The sequence below is a fragment of the Chiloscyllium plagiosum genome, chromosome 13 (assembly GCF_004010195.1).
Source record: "Chiloscyllium plagiosum isolate BGI_BamShark_2017 chromosome 13, ASM401019v2, whole genome shotgun sequence".
NCBI lineage: Eukaryota > Metazoa > Chordata > Chondrichthyes > Orectolobiformes > Hemiscylliidae > Chiloscyllium > Chiloscyllium plagiosum.
In genome coordinates, this window is record NC_057722.1 from 27,396,746 (window position 1) to 27,407,629 (window position 10,884).

Below are 10,884 nucleotides of genomic sequence, written 5' to 3' on the forward strand. Positions count from 1 at the left end.
GGTTGCGCTTCGGCGGGTCGGTGTGGACTTGTTGGGCCGAAGGGCCTGTTTCCACACTGTAATGTAATGTAAAAAAAAAGTAAAAAAAATGAGAGGAGGGTGGGGAGAAAGTCTTTTCCACCTATCCACTCTACCCTCCTCTCTGACCGATCACCTTTATCCCACTCCCATCCACCCACTGTACTCCTTGCTACCTTCCCCCACCCTCCTCCCTGACCTATCACCTCCACCCCCGCCCCCATTCACCTATTGTACTCTATGCTACTTTCTTCCCACCCGCACCCTCTTCTCATTTATCTCTCCACGCTGCAGGCACTCTGCCTCTATTCCTGATGAAGGGCTTTTGCCCAAAACATTGATTTTCCAGCTCCTCGGATGCTGCCTGAACTGCTGTGCTTTTCCAGCACCACTCTAATCTAGAATCTGGTTTCCAGAATCTGCAGTCCTTGTTTTTACCTAGCTTGAGATTTGCAGAGTGAGAAAGGGGTGATGTTACATTCTGAAAGGAGTTATTCTTCTTGAAGTTACTGATTTCTGTAGTACAACCACAGGCTTGTCATCATAGCTTCTCATAAAAGGGGAGTTTTTCATTTGTGAATCCTTGCTATTGGCCAATAATGAGGACACTCCATTTTTGAACGTTTTGCTAATCTGTTGTCAGAGTTCCTCAGTTATAGATACAAAGGTTTAAATCCTTCGCTTTGCAATAACAAGATTCAGAGCATGTTCTTTGTTCAAGAAGTACCTGTAATCAGGATATCTCACCCCAAGACATGCAAATGTATTAGTGCAAGAGTAAAATTCATCATCTGGAATATATTTACTTAGATAATTATCCTTTTCAGGCAAGTGGTAGCCAGCTTTGACCATGTTATTTGGACGTTTCTTTTTAATGTTGACAGCTTGGTTTCAGTTCAGGGGACTTCAGTGGTCATATTAAAAAGTGTCCCAGCTCATTTTCAATTGGGTTCTCTCAAACTAAAGTCGAAAGTTTTTAAATTAATCAAAGAGATTTCATAGTCTGTGTCTTATATGGTCATGACGTAAAGCAATGTATTTACCACCATTATTTCTGCACTTGTGTTAATACAAATAGTCTGTTTCTGTTTGTACTACCAATTTTCTTCTGAACATCTCATCTTTTTTCTGACAAGTAAAAATCTTACAAACTGAAACTTGTCATCATTCTTGCTGTTACTCTTTAAATTCCTTACAAGGCACCAATACTCTTTTAAAAGTAACAGATTGGAAATAGTAGATAATGATCTAAATTATTTAAGTAAGACTATATTTTCTTTGACTTTCAATCAAATCAACATCTTGAGGTTAACAAAATTGATCAAGTTGCCTCAATGTTGACACAGAACAATAAATAATCATACCTAAAAATTGTTTATTCACATTTCTAACTGCATTTACTTGCGGGTTTTATGCCTTTTCGTGGTTTTATGTTTCCTGTTTTAAAGTATATAACTTACATCAATCCATATGAACACTCAAAGTCTGTCAGGCCATTAGTCAAAATTGTTTTGAATGTTGTTCAGTATTGTTGTGGTTGTGGGTACGTTTGTTCATTTCTGTTGTAATCATGTGGCCATGTAGCTTGGAGTTAACTAAAGTTTTATATGAGTACATTCATTATCCTTCAATTGTTTTTCAAAAATACCAAAGGATCCTATCTGAAATCTACCATTACTTTCTGTTAACTTGTGGAAGTTTTGGCGGTTTTATGTTATGCACCTGCACCCACAGAGACTTATCAAGAAAAACAAAATTGTTTCAATTGAAGGACTCACATCCGACGTCAGGAGGTGACTCTCATCTCATCACATATACTGAGTTTTAGAGACCTTGTGGTGCAGTGGGAGTGTCCTTGCCTGTCAACCAGGAGGCCTGAGTTCAAGTCCCACCTGCTCCAAAGGTGTATAATAACATCTCTGAACAGGTTTATCGGAAAGTATTTATGTGCTGAATTTTAAAAGTTGTGTATTTACTGACTATGCTATCCAAAGTCCTGCTACAAAATTGCATTTGAGTTTGATACTCTATTGCAATGCATATTCAAAACATATGTTGTGCATTAGCCAAGGAAGACAGTTATCATTTCAATCAATTTCTGAGCTAAATAATACTGATGGCGAAAGGAAAATAATTTAGCTATTACCCTTACACAATCTAATGATCTATGAAAAATTGATGTTAACCCTAAGTTTTAGATGTTCCTGTCACTTTGTAAACAGCTGACATGTGAATCGTCATTGACAAAGCATAGGACTACTCAAGCTCCTGTTTCCTCATGTACTTCATATTTTGTCCCCAAAAGGCAAACACTTCACAATGAAAAATAGCCCATGAGAGTAGACGAACTTCAGATGTTGTCTTGATCTGTGTTTGTCATTTCTGGCTAATAAAATATGGTTTAATTTGGCCTCGGCTTGATTTCTTTTAAACAACTGCAACAAATTCCCAAAACTGACGAGGTTATGAGCATTTGTTTTTTGTGATAGTTCAATTTAAGTCTACCCAACATTTATCATGTGAAACAAAAACATGATCTTTTAGCTGAACAGATGATGCTTAAATGGCCTGAACTACATACATAGAACATAGAACAATACAGTGCAGAACAGGCCCTTCAGCCCTCGATATTGCACCAACCTGTGAACTATTCTCAGCTCATCCCCTACACTATCCCATCATCATCCACATGCTTATCCAAAATTGTTTAAATCTCCCTAATGTGGCTGAGTTGACTACATTGGCAGGTAGGGCATTCCACACCCTTACCACTCTCTGAGTAAAGAACCTGCCTCTGACATCTGTCTTAAATCTATCACCCCTCAATTTATAGTTATGTCCCCTCGTACAAGCTGACGTCATCATCCTAGGAAAAAGATTTTCACTGTCTACCCTATCTAATCCTAATCTTGTATGTCTCTATTAAATCCCCTCTTAGCCTTCTTCTTTCCAATGAGAACAGACCCAAGGCTCTCAGCCTTTCCTCATATGACCTTCCCTCCAGACCATCTTTCACTAAACCCTAGCTGGTGATGTAGTAGCAATGCCACTGGACTAGTAACCTAGAACTCCAGGCTAGCGTTTAGAGCTTCTCAGGTACACTGGTAGCATTCCTACCTCTGGGTCAGAAGGTCCATGTTTAAGTTTCACCTGACCTAACGATGTGTGGTAACGTGCCCGGGGATTGGTTAACGTAACTATAAACTGATTAATTATTTCTTTCCAAGCAAATGGAAGCTATTCCTTGACAGGTTGTACTGCTGAAATCCCACTCCTTTGCCCCAGTTTCAAAACCAGTTTGATCATTGATTTTACACCTTTCCCACAAATTACACTAGTCAATTTCATATTGTGGAAGAGGTTCCAAAAGAAAGCTCAACCAATCACATCTTTTCAACTATTCATCTTGAGAATGACCCTTTTAGCTTCGCTATCTTTATGTTCAGCAAGTAAATCACCATCCTCCATCTCTTTTATTTCTTTAACGCAGTTTACATCTTTGAATCACAGAATCCCTACAGTATGGACACAGTCTGCACCAAACCTCCAAACAGGATCCCATCCAGACCCAGTTCCCCGGCCCCATCCCCATAAGCCCGCACCTAGCGTGGCTAATCCACCCAAACTGCACATCCCTGGACACTACAGGCCAACTTAACATGGCCAAATCAAAGTAACACAAACTTGCATGTACCTGGCGCACACAGAGGAGTTCCTCAGGGTAGTGTTCCGGGCCGACCACTTTCAGCTGCTTCTTCAATGAGTTTCCCTCCATCATAAGGTCAGAAATGGGGATGTTCGCTAATGATTGTACACTATTTAGCACCATTCACGACTACTCCACTATTGAAGCAGTGCATGTTGAAATGCAACAAGATCTAAATGATACTGAAGCTTGGGCTGACAAGTGGCAAGTAACATTTGCGCCACACAAATGTCAGGCAATGACCATCACCAATAACAGACAAGCTAATCACAGCCCTTGATATTCAGTGGTGTTAACATCACTGAATTCCCCACTATCACCATCCTTGGAGTTGCCATTTATTAGAAACCCAACTTGGCTCACCACATAAACACAGTGACTACAAGAGCAGGTCAGAGGCTGGGATTACTGTGGCAAGTAACTCGTCTCCTGACTCACCAAAACGTGTCCACCATCTACAAGGCTTAAGTCAGAAGTGTGATGGAATACTCCCCACTTGCCTGGTTGGGTGCAGCCCCAACAACTCAAGAAGCTTGACACCATCCAGGACAGAGCAGTCCGCTTTATTGGCGCCACGTCCACAAACATCTACCCTGTCATCCACCAACATTCAGGAGCAGTAATACCTACAAGATGCACTGTAGAAATTCACCAAAGATCCTTAGACTGCACCTTCCAAACCCACGGCCACTTCCAAAACAGAAGGGCAAGGTTAGCAGATATATAGAAATACCACCACCTGTAAGTTCCTCTCTAAGCCTCTCACCATTGTGACATTGAAATATATTGCAGTTCCTTCAGTGTCATTGACTCAAAATCCTGAAATACCCTCCATAAGGTCACTGTGTCAACTACAGCAAGTGGACTGCAGCAGTTCAAGAAGGCAGCTTACCAACACCTTCTCAAGGGCAACTAGGGATGGGCAACAAAAATGCTGGCCAGCCAGTGACACCCACATCCCATTAGTGATTTTTTAAAAAGTTAGAGTTGTTATCAATTGCCAGCTTTGATTCAAATATGACAAGCATGACCATATCGCACACTTCTCAGCCAAAAGCACAAAATCATTCCAAGATCATCCTTTAGGACTTTCACTCCTCATTAATCATGACGTCAAACTCTACATCATGCTTCCTCCACCATCACTTCATATTCCAAGTTTGTAAGTTATTCTTTATATCTCTAAGATAAAGTCTTTCCATTAAGTTGCATTCTGCGCTTGATTATTAACCTGTGAATCTCTCCAATCCTAAACTCTTCAGACTTTAAAATTTCTCCCCATCAATCCCCATAATCTATCTTCATAGCCCTTTCCAAGATCATCTCTCCGGCAAGCTCACCTCCTGCTTCCTTATTTCCTTCCTCATTCAACCCGCAAATACACCCCCCAATTCTCTGACCTCTCTCTCTCTCTCTCCCTCCCTCTCTACGCCCTTTCTCATTTTCTGTTCCTGTTATCTCATCCTTGGAAAATCTCCTTTATTTATTTGACATTAATTTCATCAATTCTCTGAACCTATCATATCTTCACATCTGTTTTAATTAGGATACCTCCTTAAAGTGCTTTGGGATGTCTTGTGTGTTAACCTGCTCTGTGAATGCAGTCTTGCTGTGTACTACCAATGGATTATGGTATTGAAAAATGTGTTGTTTCTAACTTTCTTAACTGTTTATTTTCTTTAGTATTTGTTCAACAGACATGGTAATATATCTTATCTTTTAGGGAGCATATTTCAATCATTCGCACAGAGTCATGGTTGCCATCAGGAAATCTTGGTTCACCCAAACTTTGAGTGAGACTATTTTTATTTCAATAGAATCTCCTTCCAGAACATATTAAGAAGCTTGCCCCATGTTGAGGAGGGAACATGGCAGAATCTACTGCAGCCAGGAAGATCAGCTTCCTCTGCCAGAGTGGCAATCATAACATGGAGGTGAAGATAGGATGAGAGGGGATGGGTGCATTTCAATTGCATGTGGCTGGAGGAGCGGGTGAGTAGGTGAGACCCAATTACGTAAAGGGAAAAAGTGGAAAATGCAGCCAATCACCATTAAGGCTGGAAAACAAACAGCATGAGACAGGTAGCTTTATTTTAATACTTATTCAACAAGCCTACTGGGGTAGATGACTGCTCTCTCTCTTGTTTCCATCCCACTTCCACTAAACCTATATTTGGTGAATTTGGGCCCAGTTAAATTCGGGAGAGATTTTCTTTTATTTAAACCTGTTGCCCAACCAAAATCCACATCTTCCTTAGGGGCTTAATCTGATATTCTAATTACCAAAATCATTTTAAAATTGAATTATGTCATAAATAATAAGTGAGTAGCCAATGTATTTTCACAATTGGAGGAAGATTCAGGGAAGGCATAGTCCAGCCCTGAAAACACTGAGGGCTGAGGAGGATAACAATCTAAGCAAGTCAATTAGCTTAAAATGCAAACACAAAACAACACAGCATGTATTTACATTTATCCAAAATCAGGTAAGTACTGAAGGTTTAAGCTATCATGTTTTACAATTATCTCAGAATATTAGTTCAGTGGAACACAGTTCCAGTTAAGGCAGCTGAAGTTGTTTTGATCAACTCCTTCTCAAAGAACATAAACAGCCATCACTTCCTGACTATACCAACAACTCTGTGTCCCAGGATTGAAATGTGCTTCCTTAAGGATACGGTACATTACCATTCGCCTGTTGAACAAATACAAAGGAAGGTAAACTGTTAAGAGAGTTAAAACTCCACATATTTTCAAAGATATAATTCATTCATAATACAGAGCAAAACCACACGGAATGAAAGTGATGATTCTAACATATGAAGAATATCATCAATTACTTTGTGGTATACAATGGCACTTGTGCTAATTGGCCTGGAAATAGTTATAGTGATAGGCCCAAGAAAAATAGAGAAATGCGAAAGATTACTGTATACTCTTGAATATTGATCAGTAATCTTTGAGAATCAGAGACTATTTATGGAGAATATATCTTCAAGATCCATTATGTTTCTTGAAGGCCACTATAATGAATATAGATTATTGATAGTGTGAGGCTTAGTTAGCTTTTCAATCGCTCAGAGCCCACTTTGTTGAAAAAAAATCACTGACAAGCTCAATATTTATAGTTCAGCCCTAACTGACCTTGAATACATTATGGCGAATCACCTTCTTATATATTACAACCCACGTGAAGGTGCTCTCACGTTGTGGTTGGATAGGAAGTTCTATGATTTTGACCCAACAGAACGGTCTTTGACTTCATGGAAAAGAACAGGACAGAAGGAGGTCATATCAGCCTACCACTTTTGTGCTGAGCTGTATCAAACCAAGTTGTCCCACTCTCCCAAATCCATGAGACCTTTTCCCCTTTAAGCAGAAATATTGAGAGGATATGGGGAAAAAGAATGGGGAACAGGAATAAATGGCAAGAAAACTTGGAGTTAGTGGCATTCTCATTTGCCTGCAGTCCTGTACTTCTGGCTGGTCAGTTTCAGAGATTATACAGAAAAAGCATTGGTGGGCTGCTGCAGAGCATCTTATATTTGGCACGGACTGTGCACTATTAGCAAAGTAATTGTCTCTGATGAACAGGTCGCTGATTCAATGGTCTGTTTTGTCCTGGATGGTATTTTGATCATTACCGGAACTGCACTCATCCAGAGAGTGCAGCTGATTCCATCACATTCCTAGCTCACTCTTTGAGGTCTTGGAAGAGCTTTAGAAATCAGAAGAGGAATTACTCATCACAGAATGATTAGTCTGCTCTTATAGCCACAGTATTTGTGCAGAATTTTGATCGAGGGTGAGGGGAGTGGATTTAACAATGTTAATGCTATTGAATGCCATGGAGAAACAGACTCTCTTTTGTTGGAGATTGATAATTCTTGGCATTTCTGTAGCATGAATGTAGCTTGCTACTTACCAGCCCATGCCTGGATGTTATTCAGTTTTTGCTGCATAAGGAAATGAATTGCTTCATTTTCTGAGGAGTTGCAGGTTGAACTGAACACTGTGCAATTATTAGCAAACAGTCCTACTTCTAATCCTATGATGTCTTAAGAAAGATCATTTATCTAGCAGCTCAAAATGTTTGGGATTAGACACTATCCTGAGCAACCCTTGCAGCAATATCTTGAGATGACTGGCCTCTTAACAGGAACAGCCAATGTCCTTTGTACTTCTGTGACTCAGTCAGTGGAGAGTTTTCCTCCAAACCTCACTGAATTCAATTTTACAAGGTCTGCTCAGTACCACACACAGTTGACTGCTTGATCACTCTCACTTCACACCTGGAATTCAGCTCTTTTAGAAAAATAGAAAGAATTGTGGCATAAAGATCAAGCCCATTTGGCCTATCCGGTTTATATAACTGAAAAAAGCTGACCAGTATTGTCATTTCTTTCAGCTCTAGGTACATAGCCCAGGTGGTTATGGCAAGTCAAGTACCAATCCAAATATTTTTGAATGCAATGAGGGTTACAGTCTGCACCTCCATTTCAGGCAGTCCAACCAGGGTTTTATAGGGCAGCAATGGCCCTTTCCACTAGCCAGACAATATTGGGTAACAAGTGCTGGAATGGAGTTAGTTTGGGATTGGTTTGCTGGGGCCAAGCAGAAAGGCTTGGGTGAAGATACAAGGACATTTATTTATAAAGGTGAAGGAGATATTTCTGTAGGGGAGCCCATTGCCAATGCACAGTCATTGATGGGCCACAGAATGCCTGATCAAGAGGGCATACTTATCAGTCTATTCATGTGGCAGTGCCCAGCTACTGCTGGTAAAATAGTTTCAGTGGCAGGCTAATGCCTTACTGGCCCTTAGGGGTACAATTGGACCCAGGGTGGGAGAAACAACAATACACATGTAAACCACATGGAATGCAATGAGAATGCATGTCACAATTTTTCCCCCCTCCCCCACCTACATTATACAAACTTCCCATCATGCCCCAGCAGTATTTTTGGGCTCCCATATAATTCCACGTTTGAGTCAAAGTGGTAATAAGGTCTGATATATTCATTATGTTAATTTTAAATTAAATTCTGTTTCAATGGCAGGTGCTGATTACATTCTGTAAGGTAACAGCAAAGTGGTAGAGCTAATTTACCTTTACAGTGTTGTAGTTTGGGCTATTTAACATGGAAGAAATTAGATCTGGAGTATAACCAGTCAACTAAAGCAATTACAATGAATTTTTAAACTGTCGGTACAGCGTAGTTCTATAAAAGCAGGGACTATGCAGTTAAGCTTAGTCAACTTGCTGTGTTAGTATTCTTTCCAATGCCACTGACACAAGTTTTTTTGTCAAAACAAATTCCTAAAGTGAACAGAAAAGAAATTCATACAGAATAATAGATTTGTTGCATTACAGACTAATTTGATTGTTATTTTTATATTGGAGGTTTGACATGAGTCCAACAGCAAGAGTAAAAGCCAACAAATATCATCACTGAGTCAATTATGACGTTTTCTTGCATCTATTTTAATGTAACTCAAAATGACTTACATTACTGAGTGAGCATGGGACAAGAAGGAGCTCATGCAATTCATCAAATGTCATTTAAACTAATCTGCTGTCCTCAATACTGCCAAGCAATTGACACAGTGTGGTAGTATCCTCCCATATATATTCCGACCTTTACCTGTCTTACGAGGAGATTTTCCGCTTCATTTACTGCCCCTTCAGGCACTGTGGAGCATATGGTACGTCTTTCCCTTGGGATTGATGATACCTGGACAGAAAGAAACAGCAACCCTTTGTTAGATATTGTTCGAGAGGTTTGGCGCCCTTGTGTTTTGAATGCCCACTCATAAGCACAAAAATGGAAACAATGTCTGTGTGAAAACGTGTTGCATGCCTAATTTCAGTGACAGTTCCATTTATTTTCCCTCATATGAATAGAATAGAATCCCTACAGTGTGGAAACAGGCCACTTGCCCAAAAAGTCCACACCAACCCCCCGAAGAGTATCCCACCCAGACCCATTCACCTAATGAATACATCTAGACTAGACATACCTGAACACTATGGGCAATTCACCTAACCTGCACATCTTTGGACTGTGGGAGGAAACCAGAGCACTGGTTGGAAACCCACGCAGACACAGGGAGAATGTGCAAACTCTGCGCAGCCAGTCACCCGAGGCTGGAATCAAACCCAGGTCCCTGGCAGTGTGAGTCAGCAGTGATAACCACCATGAGGAAGAAATGTTTGCTGACCATTTCAGTACTTACTTTTCCCATCACAAGCTGTGTCACCACCAGAAGGAACTCTCCTTTCTGGTGCTATAATATGTTTTTTAAACTATGGTCCGTGTAGATTATTTTGGTAATTGTTTTCTGCATTTTAATATTGTACTTCCAAATTAATGAAAAGAGTTGAATTGGATTCATAAAATAAAAAAAAGACCAAAGTGAAGATATGCATATATGAAGACAGATTTTCCAGGTGCACGATGGACAAGTGGGATTTCAACCTTGTGAACAAAATTCTTGCATTTCAAAAATCTGACCAAATTGAGTCACATGATGAGGCCGAAGACAGGCATTACGGTATTTCACATTTGTAAAGAAGGGATCTAGTACATATTGTAGGCAACTCTTGTGAGAAATTTAATTAAACAAATAACTAAGATACTGCACATGCTGGGAAACTAAAATAAAGGACTTAAAGTGCTGAAGAAGCTCAGCTGGTCTGGCAACATCTGTGGAGAGAGAATCAGTGCTAATGTTTCATGTCAAATATTATTCTTCTTCAGAACATTAGCTTCAGTGAGAAATTGAATGGCAACTGTAACTACCAATACATATAAATTCCCTAAATTCTCGATTACTGAAAAATATGTTGCTGGAAAAGTGCAGCAGGTCAGGCAGCATCCAAGGAGCACGAGAATCAATGTTTCAGGCATAAGCCCTTCTTCAGGAATGAGGAAGGTGTGCCAAGCAGGCTAAGATAAAAGGTAGGTAGAAGGGACTTGGGGGAGGAGCGTTGGGAATGCGATAGATGGAAGGAGGTTAAGGTGAGGGTGATAGGCCAGAGAGGGGGTGGGGGCGGAGAGGTCGGGAAGAAGATTGCAGGTCAAGAAGGCGGTGCTGAGTCCGAGGGTTGCGACTGAGATAAGGTGAGGGGAGGGGAAATGAGGAAGCTGGAGAAATC

General features: G+C 40.4%; 1 protein-coding gene across 9 annotated transcripts in view; it reads right to left on the reverse strand.

The window, feature by feature from the left end:
* The window catches only part of dock10 (dedicator of cytokinesis 10), a 333,676-nt gene that overhangs the window by 181,276 nt on the left and 141,516 nt on the right, over positions 1–10,884 (reverse strand). For 8 of the 9 annotated variants that reach the window (XM_043702107.1, XM_043702105.1, XM_043702109.1 and 5 more), the window contains exon 3: positions 9,371–9,460. The exons of the other annotated variant lie outside the window; for it this stretch is intronic. In XM_043702107.1, coding sequence (XP_043558042.1) covers positions 9,371–9,460 — 90 coding nt within the window. The remainder of the gene's footprint in view (positions 1–9,370; positions 9,461–10,884) is intronic. 9 annotated transcript variants of the gene reach the window in all.